The sequence below is a fragment of the Passer montanus genome, unplaced genomic scaffold (assembly GCF_014805655.1).
Source record: "Passer montanus isolate IOZ18808 unplaced genomic scaffold, ASM1480565v1 scaffold22, whole genome shotgun sequence".
NCBI lineage: Eukaryota > Metazoa > Chordata > Aves > Passeriformes > Passeridae > Passer > Passer montanus.
The window spans coordinates 55,519-72,661 of NW_024366815.1; the positions used below are offsets into that span (position 1 = coordinate 55,519).

At 60.9% G+C, this 17,143-nt stretch overlaps 2 protein-coding genes across 2 annotated transcripts; one reads left to right on the forward strand and one right to left on the reverse strand.

Moving 5' to 3' along the window:
• The first annotated feature begins 6 nt into the window (after positions 1–6).
• TESK1 (testis associated actin remodelling kinase 1) lies at positions 7–12,178 on the forward strand. The gene is made up of 10 exons (XM_039709859.1): positions 7–293; positions 7,017–7,138; positions 7,270–7,318; positions 7,541–7,687; positions 7,868–7,950; positions 8,675–8,765; positions 8,973–9,056; positions 9,538–9,627; positions 9,778–9,928; positions 10,169–12,178. Exons 1-10 carry the CDS (start codon positions 75–77, stop codon positions 11,206–11,208), a joined length of 2,076 nt encoding a protein of 691 aa, XP_039565793.1. The 5' UTR covers positions 7–74; the 3' UTR covers positions 11,209–12,178.
• Positions 12,179–12,520: 342 nt separating this feature from the next.
• Positions 12,521–16,972, reverse strand: LOC120502449 (B-cell differentiation antigen CD72-like). The gene is made up of 8 exons (XM_039709890.1): positions 16,894–16,972; positions 16,719–16,808; positions 16,434–16,520; positions 15,610–15,924; positions 15,234–15,382; positions 14,757–14,908; positions 13,705–13,872; positions 12,521–13,370 (listed from the first exon to the last, which is right to left on the reverse strand). Exons 1-7 carry the CDS (start codon positions 16,970–16,972, stop codon positions 13,737–13,739), a joined length of 1,008 nt encoding a protein of 335 aa, XP_039565824.1. The 3' UTR covers positions 12,521–13,370; positions 13,705–13,736.
• Positions 16,973–17,143: the final 171 nt, after the last annotated feature.

A 17,143-nucleotide genomic window follows, 5' to 3' on the forward strand; every position in this document is an offset into this window, starting at 1 on the left:
CGCCGCTAGCATCGCCCCGGGGGCCGCGAGAGCGGCGGCGCCCCGGCCGCGCGGCTGCCCCGGCGGGGATGTGAATGGCGCTGGGGGTGCTCGGCGGGACCGACATGGAGTGGGAGAAGCTGCCGCGGCGGCCCAGCGAGGGCGAGGGGGAGGCGGCGGGGCCGTGGCCGGGCTGCGGGCGGCTGCGGCCCTCCTCGTACCGGGCGCTGCGCAGCGCCGTCTCCACCCTGGCGCGCATCGACGACTTCTACTGCGAGAAGATCGGGGCCGGCTTCTTCTCCGAGGTCTTCAAGGTGTGCGGGGCGGGAGCGGGCATGGCGGGGCATCCCGCCGGGATCGGCGGTCCCCCGGGAGCGCGGCGGCAGCGCAGCCCCGGCCGCGCCCTCGGCTGGGCGCCGCGGTCCCCCCCGGCAGCCGGGCGAGGCCGGGGGCTGCTCCGGGCGGGGACGTGCGGAGGGGACGTGGGGACGCCGGCGCTCGCCCCGTCCCGGCCGGGGCGTTGTGCCTCCGTCGCCCCGAGCAGGGGGAGGGGAGCGCCGGCTCTGTTTACAGCCGGCGGGGCTGAGCGCTCCGAGCGCTGCGCCGGGGGTTGCGCGGGGGCTCGGGTGGCGGGCAGCCCAGCCCCGGGGACCCCTGTCAAAAGGCTGGGCAGCCGAGCCCGCCCGGGGTGTGCCCGTGGCGGGGACTCCAGGTAGCGCTCCTGGCCGCTGCAAGGCGATGTCCGGCGTTGCCGGGCCTGCTGAGCAGGTGATGTGCGGGATTCCCCACGGGAGAAGGTGTCTGGCTGTGGGATAGGGGTGTAATGCCGTAGAAGAGCAGGGGGCTGACTCCTGGCTGAGCCCCCAGAGCTGCCTTTGTCTTCCATCCTCTCTGGGACTGTCTGGGTGGGGATGCCTGTGTGTGGCCCGTGCCCAGGATGGGGGTGTGTGAGTGCTGGTGGGGAGCTCAGGGTCTCCAGCAGTGAGGCAGGGGTACACGGTGGCGATATCCTGCCAGCCAAATGCACTGCTGCTAGGGACGAAGGGCTGTGCCTCAGTGTCACCACTACCTCTCCCGGCAGAGGGGAGGTGTGTGCATGTGCTGTTTTGAGCCTCGGCATCACTTAAGGTACCATAAGCCACTGGGCTAGGACTGCCCTTAAGTGGTGATCCAGTGGCTTCATATTCGTCAAAGAGCAGCTTAGGGCTGGGCACAACCCCCGCTACCTGCCACCACAGTCACTGAGGTCACAGGCAGCACAACCATGACATTCACATCCTGGCAATACCCTGAGGTCCCTCTCCAGCCCTGACACCGTTCCCCACTCAGCAGGGAGACCCCAAGACATGTTTCCTCTTCAGCCCCTGTGAGGGGCTATGGAGAATGTGCAGGGAGGTCCCTCTCCTCTATGCTCCCTCCTGGAGCTCCCAGTGGTGCCGTGACCTCCCTGCTGGCTGGGTTTCTGCTATTGATCTCTGGCTTGGAGTGCACAACAGCACCTTGGAGCAGAGGGAGGCATTTAATAATGTCAGGCATGGATATGGCTCTTTAATAATGGATGCTCCCGTGCCTCAGCGAGGCCACGGTCTCTTCTTGCCTCGCTGTTTGTTTTCCCAGTTTCTGCAGGAGCCACAAAATGCTCCTTCTCCCATGTGTTGTTTAGATCCTTGTGGGGCCACTGGCGTGCAGGATTTGGGGGGCTGGCGAAGGTTGAGGGGTGGGAAGGGGATCGGGATCAGTAGCTGACATGTGTGCCTGGTGGCAAGGAAGCAGGGCTGGGAGGGGGCCAGATGGGGCTTTGTGCTCGTGCGGTGGGTTGAGTCCAAGAGCTCAGCAGGATGGTGGGGTAAGCCTGGGATCTGAGCTGGGGTTTGGCCGCCAGAGCTTGCGAGGAGGACAGAGCTTGGCAGGGCAGCCCCGGACCCATTTTCCTCCCGCTTCCCTTGTTCCTTCTGTAGCTTTCCAAGGCTGTGGGCACTTGAATCTGCCTGCTCTGTGTGTCTCCTGAGCCGTATGTCATTCCAGCCTTGGCGGGTGAGGGGGACAGGGAGGGGACCTTGACATCTCTGCCCCTGCACAGGTAGCTCACTCCTGGTGTGGAGCTGAGCCAGGGCCAGGGAGGGTGCTGACAAGCATCTGACTGTCTTCTCAGCCTTAAAACCAAAGGGCTCAGTGTGGCCAAGCCCTGGTGTCCCAAGCTAGCCCCTCCAGTCCAGCCCCTCTCTCAGAAAGGCTGTCCAGAGCAAACAGGAGACACCAGTGACAAGAAGCTGCTCTTTTTCATGGCGCTTGTTCATAGCTGATCCCCCACTGTGCTGCAGAGCAGGGCTGTTTTCCCTCTGGAGCAGCTGGTTCTCATTGCCTCTCCCTGTGCAATTTCAGAGGCACTAGCCCCCCCATTTTCTCAGATGCACAGACTTTGCAGGAAGCCACCTCTCTATTTCCAATTGACTGAGCAGATTGAGCCAGGTCTGTTTGTGCCAGGCATTTTCCCCAGCCCTTAAACCACTGTTGCGTCTCTTCCCCAAATCCCTCTCTTTCTTTCCCATGTGCTGTCTGTAGCAGACACAGGGGCTGTGGGCAGCATCCTTGGGGCTGTACCCAGGGGCCTTCACTCATGTGAATCTCAGCCTCCTGCTCTGATGTTGCATATCCTCTTGGAAATGCCATCTCCCAGGTTGCAGCTCTGTGATGTGCTCTGTCCAGTGCCCCATTTCCATGGCATTTTGTGTGTGTGTGTGTTTGTGTGGTTTAGCAACTCCCAGCATGAGCATAGCTCAAGAGAGGGTTTTAGCATCATTGCCACTTGCCCATCTCTGCTCACTTCCCCACCAACCTTTGGGGTTTTCTATTTACTTCGAATTTTCCAGTGCAACTAATGGAGCAAGTCCCTTCCTCTTATCTGCTGCCCTTCATCAGGGACTTTTCCTTGTTTTACAGAGCAGAATGAAGCAGCGTGACACTGATGGGGAAACTAAGGCAAGCGGGGAGGAAGTGAATTAGCCAAGGTCAGCCAGCCATGGCAGGGCTAAGAGCAGCCCGGGCCCCGCAGCTGCCACTTGGGAGTCCTGGGCACAGGAAACGTGTTGTGCTGACCAGCTGGAGACCTGCCAGCCCCTCTCCTGCTCTATCACAGGGCATGCTCCAGGCTTGCCAGTCAGGCCAGGCAGTGATCTGCCATCAGTGTGTAACACTGGCACTGCCCCGCTCCTGCTGTGCCCACAGTGCCGCTCCTGGGAGAACAGGAGGTGGGGATTGCTGATGCTCAAACACCCTCCAGGAGCAGGTGCTTTGTCTCATCCTCAGAGAAAGTCTGTCTTGGCTGATTCTGCCTCTTCCATTTGATGAGCACGTTTTCCAGTCCCACCCAGTTGTGTTATTGGTATTCCTGTGAGCTCAGGTGCAGTTGTTGTGGGTGGCTGTGGGGTTACCAGCGGCACTGATAGCTCCCTTGCCCCACTCCTGTCTTCCCCACAGAACTCTCTGGGGTGACGGGGGCAGGATGGCGTCCCTGTGTGACTGTGCCTTGCCTGTGTGGGGCGGGGGGCAAGGGAATATGCAGAGAGCAGGGCTGTGTGCCAGGCCATCCCCAGTGCGGGCTGCTGGGAGGATGGCTGCTGACACCTCCGGGTGGGGAGATGTCAGGGAGCTTTGCCCCGTGTCTAGACGGGAGTGCCGGCTGTGGGGAGGGAGCAGGCCGTCTGCTTGCTCTGATTAGCATGCTCTTTAAATAAGACTCTAATTTCCGCTGTTAAAAGAGCTCAGATCCCTTGTGCCCAGGCTGGGGCTGCCGCCAGCCTGGCCCATCCCCCAGCCCTGTGTGCTGGCAGCAGATGGGATGGGGACAACATGCCACGGCACCCTGGCTGCCCCCTGGTACCCCCTGAAGTGCCCAGTGGACCAGCCATGTGGGATGCCAGGGAGCATCGCTGAGGGGTGAGGGCTTGCCTGTTTCCTGGGTGGGGGACAAGTGGCTCTCCCTCCCCCTGCAGCCCCACACGGCTGCCCGGCTGAGCTCAGCTCCGGGGAATGCGCTGGGATTCCTGGGCACCGTGCCAGAGTGCATGAGAGAGGCGAGAGGGGACACCTTCCTGCCCGAGGAGGTTGTGCTGCCTGCTGCCTTCTCTGGGCGTCAGCGAGGGAGGAAACCTCCTTAGTGGGGGGCTTCGAGCCCCCTGCAGTCATGGCTGATGATGCCCTTTGCTGCTGGGTCTGTGTTAGGGGGTGGCCAGTGTGCTGGGCTGGTGCTAGCACCTGGACAGACTGGGTAAACTGGCCAGTGCCTGTGGAAGTCATGGAAGGGGAGCATAACTCCTTTTCTACTGTCCCAGATGCGGGCTGGCCTTGAGCTGTCCCAGGTATGGGCTCCCCGGGCGGGGGAGATGGCAGAACAGGGTTTTGCAAGTGAGCTCATTGGACAGCCCCAAGGACACCACGCCACATGGGGATGGAGTCACAGAAAAAGACATTGGGGCAGGGCTGTACTGGCCAGGAGCTCCTGGGATCCCTGGGATAATTCCTGGAGAAGCAGCTTTCACAAGACCTTCCCTCCCCCAGGCTGTCTCTCCTCCAATCTTAAGGTGTCCATCCCCGTGTGACTGCGCGGAGACCTCACTCAGCCTATTCCGAGGGCAGGTGGCTTGTTAATGAGGAATTAAGCCACGGGCACCTCCCGACTGTGTGGGGCTGAGCTGGTGCCCACCAGATGCTGCTCCCTGATGCAGGGCCGCCACAGCTGGCAGGGAGCTGGCCAGCCCTGCACACACGGCCACCAAGGGCCAGCGCTGTGCGTGCCGCGCGGCATTCCTGCCGTGGGCGCGCGGCGCCGGAGCCTTGCCGCCTCCAGCCATCCCAGCGGGCTGAGCCTGCCTGCGCCACTGAGCCCGTCCTGCTGTCTGGCAGCTGCTGGTGCCAGCCAAACTGACCGAGCCAGTCCTGCCAGCCCCACGTGGCGTGGGAAGGGAAGGAAGCACTGCCACCAGGAGAGCTGGTCAGGAATGATAGGCTTGGCTGGGCAGCACCCGGTGCCAGAGGCTTGGCAAGGCTGTGGATCCTGCTGGCCTCGTCCAGGCTCTGCCTTCCTCAACCCCCGGCTCCATGGGGAGCTGGAGGGACCAAGGGAAACTGTGTCCACCCTGCTGTGGTCACACAGGCCACCTCCTTAAAGCCTGCACTGAAGCCTGGCTGAGAGCCCAGTTTCTGTTTCTGGTGCTGCCCTCCGCTGCCCCACCAACAGGGATGGGGTGGAGGAAAGACAGCAGTGCTGAGATGGGGTGGGGTTGCCCCTTGCCCTTGGTCCAGATGTGACCAACGAGTCCTAGGGCCTCAGGATGGCATTGGCAGCAGTTCCAGGTGCTGCTGGGCAGTGGTGTGGTGAGCAGGGTAGTGAGCACAGGGGGGACTTGGAGCCCCATTAGGTGGAGCGCTCTGGGTGCTCCCCACAGCAGGCACTGCAGTTCCACCCTGGGACAGGCTCTCCCTGATCCCAGGAGCTCAGTATGTCCAGTGCTCAGCAAGGAGGAGGCATGGGGAAATCCACCCTCCCTTCTCCCTGCAGCATGGTGGGTGCCAGGATAGGGGCCTGTGGTGGCAGGTGTCTGGGGTGTCCCCTTCCCACTCGCCCAGGGTCCATTCTGAGCTCTGCTGTCACGTGGGCCCTGTCGGTGGGTCAGGAGTGCCAGCTGGCTGTCTGGGGCTGGCTGGAGGTGACGCAGGTGTAACTGGAGCAGGGTGCCCACAGGCAGGTGTCTGCTGAATTATTCAAAGCCTCTCCACGAGCTCAATGAGCTGATGGTGGCACGGCACAGTTACTGCCTCTCACTTCCACTCTGACTGGGACTGGTTTGGCATCAGTGCACACAGACATGTAGAAGGACCTTCACAGAGCACTCATTTTCCCCAGGGCCTTTTGAAGGGATGTGCTGCTGCCCCATCCCCTGGGTGTTTTCTGCTGCATAGATCCCCATCATGGAATGCACCCCAGGAGCAGTGCCAGCCATGGGGTGAGAGGAGAGCCCTGGAGGGTCCAGCATGGCAGCCTCCCTCTGTTGTGGTGGGGACAAGGGGTGCTGGGGATCCTGCCTCCAGCCAACCCCCTGTGTTTTGCCTGGGAAGGCAATCCCTGACGTGAGGGGTGTCGTGGGGGTGTTGTGGGGCTGGCCACGGGCTGGCACCGGCTCAGCAGCCTCAACCAGCATTGACTAAAAAGGAGAAGAGCAGGGAGCTGACGGCAGCGCTGAGGAATGCCTGCGCCTCCGTGCACAGCTCCGTGTGTGCTGGGGGGCAGCTGGGATCCACTGGGTTGTCCCCTCAGGCAGCTGCTGCTTTGAGGCAGGGGTGGCATCCCACCCCCAGCACCTGCTCAGGAGGGGACCCTAGCATTGGTTTGGTCCCCCCATAACAGGGTTAGGTCAGGGCATCCCATGCTGTTCCCTTACCCTGCACATGCCAGGGAGCTGCAGATGGACGGGGTGTCCGTGCTTGGCCATGCTCCAGCTGCTGTTCTTGGCGGGGGACCAGGCCCCCAGATCGCATGACAGTGTCGGGCTGGGGCTGGCTAAATATACAGCTCATGCAGGCTCCATGCCCTGCCAGACTAGGGTCAAGCACTACAGCTGGCCACACCTAGAGCTGGTTCAGAGGGGCAGTGTGCCCCCTTTTTTCTCCATTCCATGCTGGTAGGGTCTGGGTGTTGCTGACTCAAAACAAGTCCTCCCTGATGCTCCCCAATCCTGTACCTGCCTGTTCTTACAGCAGAGCTGAGCTCACAGATTATGGCAGCTGTTGTTGCCTCTTGGGAGTGTAGCACGTGCAGGGAGCATAACAAGCAGGGTATCCCAGGAGGGATGGATGGGCCTGTGTGTCATCAGTGCTTGGAGATGTGGGGAAAGTGCCCCCCTAGCCCTAGTGGTACCTGAGGTGCCATGGGATGCTTAGCTCCCCTCTCTGGGCTGGGGTGGGAGCCAGGTGAAGCCTGGTGTCCATGGGGGCTGCAGAGGCCCGTGGGGCTCAGCCTTCCCTGCATCCCCCTCCTGCAGGTGCGGCACCGGCAGTCGGGGCAGATCATGGTGCTGAAGATGAACAAGCTGACCAGCAACCGGGGCAACATGCTGCGGGAGGTGCAGCTGATGAACCGCCTCTCGCACCCCAACATCCTCAGGTAGGACCTGCTTCTCCACTGCAGGTTCCCCCCTTTTCCTAGCCTGGGGGCTTGGAGCTGCCGCTGCTGCTGGATAAGCTCTTGGGGCTGGTCCCTGCCACAGCCACCCTCAGGTCCTCTCTATCTCACAGGTTCATGGGGGTGTGTGTGCACCAGGGACAGCTGCATGCACTGACAGAGGTAAGAGTGTGGCAACACCCATCAGTCTCGGGGTTCCTGCAAGCCTGGGGAAGGGACAGTGGTGCCTGTGGGGACACATTCTTGGCCTGTGACACGTGCAGACAAGGCCTGCTGGGAGGCTGTGGTGTGGGTTGGTCGGAATATGCATTAGGATGAGAGATGGGCATCCAGTGTTGTGGGGGGAGGGATGCTGTGATGCGATGGCCTGGCTCTCCCCATCAGTACATCAACGGTGGGAACCTGGAGCAGCTGCTGGACAGCCCTGTGCCCCTCTCCTGGTCCATGCGTGTCAAGCTGGCCCTCGACATCGCCCATGGCCTACGCTACCTGCACTCCAAGGGCATTTTCCACCGTGACCTCACCTCCAAGGTACGGGAAGTTCCAAGGCACCACATTGCCCTTGTTGTCCCATACTCCTGTTGCTGCCTTGCTGCCCCAGGTGTGGCAGGCTGGGGAGCAGGAGGCTGTGCTGTGCTGGCGCGTCCTGAAACCGGTGGCCAGGAGGTAGGGCTGGTGCACTTGGCGTGACAGGTCCTCCTGTGCCCACAGAACTGCCTGGTGCGCTGCGAGGCCAGTGGCTACACAGCTGTAGTGGGTGACTTCGGCTTGGCAGAAAAGATCCCCACCTACAGGTACGTGGGCAGCATCCACCTGTCCATCCCCATCCCTGGAGCCCACTCAGAGCAGAAGCTGGAGAGGGATGGATGTTGGGGATGCAGCTAAAAGGGTAGGAATGGTGCTGCCGCGGGGAGCCCCCAAAGGGGTAATAATTATCATTGACTCCGTGACTCAGAAGGCTGATCAATCACTTTATTATACTATACTTATTAAGAAACCCATTACGCTTACCAGACAGTCACGATTCAGCTGAACCCAACTGGTCCTTCAATCTAAACACCATCACCAGTGGCCAATTAAGAAATCACCCTTTGCTAAACAAATCTCCATAACACATTCTACATGTTCACAACAACAGGTGCAGCAAGTGAAGATAAGAATTGTTTATCATTCTTTTCTCTGATAAGGACAAGGCCTCTCCCATAAGGACAATTTTCTCCCAGGACAATGCTTGGGAAAGTTTTGCTTTGCTCTCTGTGGCCAGAGAGCTGCTGCCAGAGGAATGGGGGTGGTGGGATAGTCCCTGGCAGGGGGACTCCAGGAGCAGTTTGGGAACAGCTAGGAGGGGATGGAGAAGGGGATGGTGTCACTGGGGAGAGATGAGTTTGTAGAGTGCATGGAAGGGGCTTAGCCCAGGAAGGGAGATGGAGATGGTGATCTGGGGTGCTGCAGCAGGAGGATGGGAGGTTGGACATGTGGGGGACTGGGCAGCCTCTGACATCCCACCATGTCTCCTAGTGAGGGCAGCGAGAAGGAGCCGCTGGCCGTGGTGGGCTCCCCGTACTGGATGGCACCCGAGGTGCTGCGTGGGGAGATCTACAACGAGAAGGTGAGGCTGCCCTGTGTGGGGCTTTACTCAGGCTTGTGCTGCCACTGGTTTGCAGAGTTTGCAGTCCTGGGGTGCATCTAGAGGGAAGGAATTGAGCATCCCTCTGGTGGCAGCGTGGCTCTGCAGGGAGGAGAAGGGCTGTGGCCTTGCAGAGCGGTGGGCACATCGCCTCGGGGCTGCACCCTGATGACTCCCTGCTCCCTGCAGGCCGACGTGTTTGCCTACGGCATCATCCTGTGTGAGACCATCGCTCGTGTGCCAGCTGACCCCGACTACCTGCCCCGCACTGAGGTGACTCTGGGATGGGACGGGGACTTGTGGGGAGCAGCACCGGGGCTGGGACCACTTCATCAAACAAGGGGGGCATTCTGTGTTGGGCAGAGACCAACGTGCAGGACTGGTCCCGTGTCTCAGGGGTGCTGTGTTCCACTTGCTGCCCAGGGAGGGGTGGTAACCTCAGAACCCATAGTGAGCCTGAAAAGGAGAATGGGGCAGTTGGATTCAGGCAGAGGGCAGAAGTGGTATCTGTGTCCTAGTATCCCCCAACCTTAGCCCAATTTGGGGTGACATCAGGGTCCTCCCCTGCTGTGTCCCCACTGGAGTGCTTCCAGGTCCACAGTCCTGTGTGACAGTGCAGGGGGGAGGGGGCCAGCCCTGGGCCTTGTGGTGCCCCAGGAGACCCAACGGGGAGAGGGCCAGCCATGTTGGGTCCCCTGGGCCTTGTGGTGCCCCAGGAGACCCAGTCTTACTCTTCTTCCTTTCCCTGGTGCAGGATTTTGGTCTGGACGTCACCACTTTCCGCACCATGGTGGGAATTGACTGCCCAGCGGCCTTCCTCCAGCTGGCTTTTCACTGCTGCAGTGTGAGACTCCCAGCTCCACTGCCTGCCCTTCCCGGCCAGGGCAGGCGGGCAGGACAGGCTGCCTTGCCTGCTCACAGCACGAGCCTGTGCAGGGCTCCCTGGGGTGCTTGAGGAGGCACAGACCTGACGGGGAATCCCTCCTGCCCACAGATGGAGCCCACCTCCCGCCCCTCATTCCTGGAAATCACGCAGTGCCTGGAGAGCATCCTGCAGCACCAGCTGGGCGCCGAGGGTGCCAGGGCCACTCTGTTTGGCATCGGGGAGACTCTGCCTGCATCTGGAACCGCAGCCACACTCAGTGGTACGTGGGCGCCTCGGGGACAGGCCATAGCAGGGTGTAAAGGTGGGGGGGGTGGGGTTTCCCGTGTCACCCCATCAGCTGTAGGGGAGGGAGACAGGGGTGTGTGAGGTCTGTGGGATGGAGCTGGTCCCTGTTCCTCCCTTGGGGTGCACCTCTAAGTTGTTGGGTGCCCAGCACCCCAAAGCACCCCACGTGGGCAGCTGCTGGCTGCTGGTGACACTGTCCTGTGCCCATGCCCAGGAGTGGCCAGGAGGTCAGCCAGCCACAGCGAGCAGTCGCCCCCGCGTGAGCTGGGGACACAGCACCTGCAGCCAGACCAGCGCCTGTCCCGCAGCCAGTCTGACATGTTCCCTCCCAAGTCACCCGCCCTGCTGCGGCCGCCGGAGCCTTGCAGCGGGGCCAGGTCCAAGGAGACGCCCTCCCGTGTCAACCCCTTCTCCCAGCGCGAGGATCTGAAGGGGGGGAAGATCAAGCTCTTTGATACGCCGAGCAAGTCGGTCATCTCGCTCACCTTAGACCTGCCGCCCCCCGCCCCGCTGCAGCTCGGCAGCCCCGTGACGCCCGAGCCCGCCGTGGAGGTGCAGTGTGACTTCTCAGCACCCGCCACCAGCCCCCGCAAGTGCCACTCTCTGCCCTCCTCTCCTGAGCTGCCCCACCGGGGGGGCCTGGAGCTGGGGATGGGGTCCTCTCATCCCACTGACGACCCCCAGCCCCCCACCCTCCTTCCTCCCCCAGCGTGGGGAGGAGCCTCCCCCCGCAGCTCCAAGGCAGAGGAGCAGACGGACTGCGGCTCAGACGGCTCTGGGCCGCCGCAGCCCAGCCAGGAAGTCAACAGCAACTTCATCCGCACCTCATCCTGGGGCACGCGGGCCTGGCAGCCAGACGTGCGTGCCCCCAACGGGCTCCTCATCAACAACAACCACGTGATGGTCAGCAAACCTCTGTCCTGGGGCAGCGGGCTGGAGCACGGCTGCTCTGAGCTCAGCATCTCCTGCGCAGCCGCGCTGGAGCGGACGGAGCGCTCGGCCATGCTGCCCGGGCACAGCTCTGGTGCCATGCTGGAGCAGGACGAAGTGCTGCCCTGCCCTGGCTGCTGCCTGAGTCCCTTCAGCTTCAGCTTTGCCTCCATCTGCCACCGGCCAGCGCCCAGCCCGCCCCGCTACCAGAACCTCAACTGCGAGGCCAAAAGCCTCATCTGCCATGATCGGGGCCAACACCAGAAAGCCCCGGGGCCAGTGCTGGCTGAGCCCAGCCTGAAGCTGCCGGAGGCACAGTCCTAGTGATGGGGACCCTGGGGAGTGGGGCTGAATCCAGCTGCCCCTTGCACCCCTCTGCAGCCACAGCACTGGGCAGTGCAGGAGCCTGGCACATCCCCACGGTCTGTCATCACTCAGCACGTGGTGGCCACCAGTGGCCATGGTGCCAAGTGCTGTGGCTGCCGCGGCGCTGCCCAGGCACTCAGGCACCCACCCCACCAGGATCAGCCTTGGGGATCTGCAGGGAACCCTGGAGGTGGGCTGGGTCTCTGCTGGGGACCAAAGTGCAATAACACTGCTGCCCTGAGCACTGCCCCAAGCGGCAGGGCTGGTCCCCCGCGGGGGCCACGGGGCTCAAGCCCTGCATCCAGGACCCCCTTTCCCCAAGGGCTCACCCCTCTGCAGGCTCTCGTGGAGGGATTTACAGTGAGCCTGCTACCTTGGGAGAACTGGGAGTTCCCTACACCCAGGCGGGTGAGAGGGACTGGGCTGGGGTAGAGAGGTCAGCGTGTGTATGTGTGTTTTTGGGGATCCTGGGGGGCTGGTGGGTGAACCCATGTGTGTCCACAAGCGTGGGGAGCACAGCCAGTCCCTGACATGGGGAGAAGAGGGCAGGGGACCGTAGAGGGGCAATGCCCATGGGCAGTGCACGAGGAGGATTGCCAGCACTGGGGTTGTCCCTGCCTGACCGGTGCTGAGGGTCGGGTGCTGAGTCAGCACAGCGCCTCACATCTCCCTGGCACGCAGGTTTGGGAGAAGGATGCTGGCAGAGGGGCCAGGATGCCATCCTGGCATCATGGGGATGGGGCCAGTGGGCAGCACAGCTAGGCTGCCTGGCCCCGGCAAGGGTGGGAGCCGGCTTTCCTCCCTCCTGCACAATGCACTGGTGAATGCAGAACTCTTTGTGTTTTTTATTATTATTAATAATTGCTAGTAATATATACCCAGCTTATTTAAAGTGTTCATTAAAAACTGAATGTCCCAGCAACGCAGACTGCTGGTTCTGTCTCTTGCATGCACATCAGGTGTGGGCCTGGAAGGTTGCATGGTCTTGCCTGGGCATTCTGGGGAACTCCTCCAGGACTGCAAACCAGCCCGTCTCAGCCCAAGATCTCAGCTCCCCTAAAGCCCCCATCTTGATTGAGATGCCTTCAGAAAAATTCCCTTTCATAATTTAGTTTCTCTGGGTTCCTGCCCTTGAATCCATGTTTGCTGTGGTGTACAAGAAAACAAAGAGCAGACAAACTGGGTCTCTTTATTGTTATAAAGTGAGTTTAGCCAGCAGACAAGACAGACACGTGACACATGCCCCCTCCAAAAAGCCTGCCTTTAACACCCTTTTGCTCTTTCATGCAAGCTTACTCACACAGCAGTTCATCAACTATATATGGCACACACAACCTTATCATAAACCGAGAGCATTTTCGCCTGGTTGAACATAACTTCCTCTGCTCTCACCTGGCCACAGTGTTACATCAGGGCTGCTTTGCTTAATCCTCACATGTGCACGTGTGTAGCAGCTATTTTGAGTCCTGATGAGTTGTCTTGCAAAGCGTCAGCCTGCTACAAGTGCCTGAGTTAACTTTTGCTTTTGAAAGGCACAGTCACACCATGGGACCCTAAAGGTCGTTGCTCTACTTTCTAATTAGCGCCAAAAAGAAAAATCCCCAAACGTCAGCACAGGCACTGGTCAGTTCGGGCTCAGCTTCCCTGCTTAGGTGCTGAGGCTTTGCCGAGGCCCTCGAGTGCTGGGCTGCCTGAAAGCCATGGCCAAGCTGCTTCTGCAGCAGGGTCAGGCAGAAAATTCCTGCTGTGGGGAGGGGTCTGTGTGGGGGTGGGGCTGTGCTGCCCCCAGCTCCTGCTCCTGACATGCCATCCGTGCCACTCCAGGGCTGAGTATCACTGCTTGGTCCATTCTGCAGCCGGTTCCGAGCTCCCCGTTGCCCACCAGCTGTGCTCAAGAAGACCCAAAGTGTCCCATGGAGGTGTGGGCTCGGCTGTGGAGCCTCCACCACTCAGCCAAAGCACATCAGCTGGAGGCATCCATGCCGTTGGGCATCAGTGGGAAGGACCTGGGTGGCCCAGGGGCAGCGGGCTGTGGGAGGGAAGTGGCTGGCTGGAAAGGATGGGACATCCTGGGCAGGGACACAGCAAGGCTGGAGCAGAGGCGGTGCAGGGTGCAGGTGCTGCAGGGGAAGGCAGAGGAGGGTGAAGGTGAGGGTGAGATGGCGCCCAGCCTCCACCACATGCAATAGGGCTGGGAAAGCACCTTGCCAAGGGTTTTCCCCCATCTTTCCCCTTTGATGAGCCACAGCTTCAGCCCTTGAGCAACCTCAGACCCAGAACGCCCGTGGCAGTGAAGGGATGGAGGCAGGCTCCATCCAGCACAGGGGGATGACTGCATTCCTCTCCCTTGGAAAGGGAGAGGGGGTGAACGTGCCCCGGGCAGAGCTGCAGGCTCCCTGCTTTGCTCCAGGCACACCCCACAGGCCCGTGTGTCCCTGACTCATCAGGACTCACCACAGCAGTGCTGGGGCCAGCAGCCATCATCCCTAGAAAGGGTGGCTTGGCCCTGCTGCCTTCTCACAGATCCAGAGGTGCAGGTCTCTGGGACCAGTGCACTGGGCAGGTTTGATGGTCCCACGGCTTATTATGGCACAGGTTCCATTCGATTTTGACTGCCACGGCCTGAATGGGGAAACAAACAACACATCAGGCACTGACATATTCTTTCTACAAACCCTGCTGAGGCAGCTGTGGCTGCTGAAAACTGCCTTTTGTACACTGGCAGAGGAGGGGTTGGATGCTGCAGTCAAAGGGGGATCCCACAGTCCTCCCCTACTGATTTCACAGGCTAAAGGATCAGCTGATGCATCCCTGCACTTCCTTGGGCAGGCAGAGAAATGCTGTAAAAGGTTTGCAGTGCCTGTGACACCCCTTTAGCCTCCCCCCTCTCACTTTCGCTGCTGGGGGGTTGTCCATGCCTGCAGTGGGGAGAGCCAGGTCCTCCCTGAAGACCCACGGATGACCAGAGGAGCTGGCCTGAGCCCTGGGTCTGCTCTGGGCACAGCTCCCGTGGCAGGGCTGAGGATGGAGGGCCAGGTACCCAGAACCTGGCCAGACAGGTTTGTTCCTCCCCAGTGCTCTCAGACACTGCAAGAGGAAGCGGCATCAAGCGGAGGAGGTGGTGCACGTGGCAGGGAGGAGCCCAGGATTCTCCACAGACAGGAAGGCTGTGATCTCCCTTTGGAGAGGAATCCCACATCTCCCGATAGACGTGGTGCTCTAACACCTTGCCTAGGCCCCATATAAAACTTGGGGTTTTTTCTGTCCACTCTTGCTGCCTCCTGCTCCTCATGCCCTGCATTTTACCCACCCCCTAGTCTTGGCTTTCCATTTGCGTGTGCTCTAAGCCTCTCACCACACCCCTGCACCCACCTTCCCTCAGTCCCTGCTGCTCTGATGCTCTTTGTTTCCCAGGGCCTGGAACTGGGTACTGGTGGGATATAAAATGCTTCCTAGAGGCATGCCAGAGGAGGGGAGTTTTGGGAAGAGGCAGTGCTGCCAGGTACCTTTCATAAAGGGAGCCATCCACCCAGAACCAGGCCTCCGAGGGCCCCTCGCTCTCTGGGTCCTCTTCCTCCAGCCAGCCGTAGTCGTACCAGGGAAAACTGCCCTTCTGCAATCCAATCCAGTATGGGACATCTGCATTCTTCAGGAAGGTCTGGAGAAGAAGAAAAAGTGCTTTTCTGTGTTTTATTCCATGGCACCCAAGTACTGCAGTACTACATACTTCAGAACAGGGTGATCATCTCCCAAGGAGCCCCTGGGGCTGGAGCTTCTGGAGCCATGGTGCCCTGCTCCAGCTTGGGAAACATCCAGGGCTGCCAGAGCCTTTCTATCCCATGTCAACCACCATGCCCCAGTGAACAGCCTTGCACCCTCCAGTGTTTTGGTGGGACAGGGGATCCCCAGAACCGTGCTAGCCCATCTGGGGACCTCATGGCTGGATACACCATCTCCTGCCCTCAGCTCCCCCAGCACCCTACCGGCACAGTCCAACGACTCCAGGATTTGGTGATCAGGAGCTGAGAATATGTCTTCTCACACTCATCTCTGCTGTCTTCCCACGTCTTCTTCTCCGAGGAGATGAAGAGGCACTTGCCCCGGTACAGCAGCCAGCCCGAAGGGCAGCAATCTGTGGGTGGGGGCACAGCTGAGGGGTTTGCTCAGCCACAGATGCCCTGGGGGGTGCGAAGGAGCAGCCCCACACCTTCCCAGCAGACATCACAGGCTCAGTGTCTGCTCCAGGCATTGCTTCAGCCTTTGGACCACCCTATCCCCGCCATGTGGTGGAAAAAGCCAGTACTTGGCCCTTGGCACCTTTCACCTGGAGCACGCCCTCCCTGCTCCATCACCACCTACCTATAGCTGTGCAGGAGCGCAGGAGGGCCACGGTGCTCTCGCTGGTGTTGAGCCTCCCCTGCACCTCCTGCATCTCCCTCTCTGTCCTGCCCAGGACCGCCGTGACACGGCGCAGCTCCGTGCTCAGCCTGTCCAGCTCCAGCTGGCTGATGTTGCCCTGGCGCCACGCTCGCTGCAGCTCCTCCCTGGCCCAGGCCAGCTCCAGCTGTGCCTGCTCCAGGCTCTGCTCCCGCGCCCTCAGCTCCTGTGACAGGCGGCCCTGCTCGGCCAGGTGCTCGCGGGAGGAGTCCTGCAGGCTGCGGGAGACCTGCCAGTCTGGGGACAGGCGGGTGAGCTGGACGTGAGCATGGGGCAGTTCGGATGTGGGACTGACCCTGCTTAAGGCAGGTGGGATGGGCAGGGCAGGGCAGGGAATTATCCACGAAGAATGGGAAAGATGGGAGGGAAGGACTCAGCAGGGAAGTGTACGGTTAGGGGCTGGGCAGGATCTGGCAGAGGAGAGCAGGACAAGGCAGGATGGGGCGTAGGAGCAGACACAGCAGGTTAAGGGCAGGGAGGGTGCAGCAATGTGAGGCTGGGCAACGCCAGGATGGGAAAGAAAAGGAGCAGAAATGGAAAGTAAGGTGAGGAAGAGGGACAACGGGAGGCAAAGGAGGTGCTCAGGATGTGTGAGGGATGTAGGCCAGCTTGTGGCAGATGGGGCACAGGGACGCAGCGGTGAGTGTGCAGGATCATGCCTCTATTCACCCACAGTGCCCACCCCAGCCAGGTGCCTCCTGACCCAGCCACTCCCTGCCCCAGATGTTCACAGTCCCCCAACTCACAGCAAGTCCCCAAGGCCACAGCGGCCACCAGCAGCAGGCAAGTTGTCAGCAGACCCACAGGGATGCACCACCGATGGGAACGGTGCCCTGCACGACACAACAGGCAACAGACATCACCTGAAGAGCTGGAAAACCCCTGACAGTGCCCAGACCTCCTTCCTGGATACAGGCAGGAGAGTGGTGGCATGACAGCACAGGTGCCATGGAGTGGGAGGACCCCAAAACCCCACCCAGGACCCACCCCAGGACCACCCTGGGTCTGCTGGAATCCAGCTGGATACTCACCTGGGCTGGGCTCTGCTCCGTCCCCATCCTGCCCTGCCAGTGCTGGCTGCGTGTTGTCATAGGGGCTCTCTGCCTCACTCATGCCGAAGGCTGCTGGAGGAAGGCAGGGGAGAGCGGCTGAGGCCGTGGGGTCAGGCATGGCAGGGACAGCGTGGCGGGGCCTCTGGGCTCTCACCTTCCTCCAGTGCCTGGCTGGCCATGCTCCGGCCCCCCAGCACTTTGGCAAACCTCAGGTCAGCATAAAGCTGGGCCATGTGGGCAAGCCCTGAGCCTCGCTGGCTCCCGCTCCGCCCTTGGGATCCTTTCTGGGGTGTCCCTGCTCCCGGCGATTGCGCCGTCTCTCAGAGGTGCAAAGGAGAAGTGCAGCCAGCATCTGCAGAAGCAGAAGTTTGCTCTGCACTGTAGCAGATGGGACTAGTGAGGCA

What these genes read in the sequence shown, in the direction of transcription:
- LOC120502449 (XM_039709890.1), bottom strand. Translation starts at nt 16,972, where the DNA reads ATGGCCCAGCTTTATGCTGACCTGAGGTTTGCCAAAGTGCTGGGGGGC. An exon ending in TGTGGCCTTGGGGACTTGCT is followed by an intron (nt 15,925 to 16,433) that starts GTGAGTTGGGGG and finishes GCCTGTCCCCAG; the next exon opens with ACTGGCAGGTCTCCCGCAGC. An exon ending in GATGGCTCCCTTTATGAAAG is followed by an intron (nt 13,873 to 14,756) that starts GTACCTGGCAGC and finishes TTCCCCATTCAG; the next exon opens with GCCGTGGCAGTCAAAATCGA.
- TESK1 (XM_039709859.1), top strand. Translation starts at nt 75, where the DNA reads ATGGCGCTGGGGGTGCTCGGCGGGACCGACATGGAGTGGGAGAAGCTG. An exon ending in GGGAGATCTACAACGAGAAG is followed by an intron (nt 8,766 to 8,972) that starts GTGAGGCTGCCC and finishes TGCTCCCTGCAG; the next exon opens with GCCGACGTGTTTGCCTACGG. An exon ending in ACTACCTGCCCCGCACTGAG is followed by an intron (nt 9,057 to 9,537) that starts GTGACTCTGGGA and finishes TCCCTGGTGCAG; the next exon opens with GATTTTGGTCTGGACGTCAC.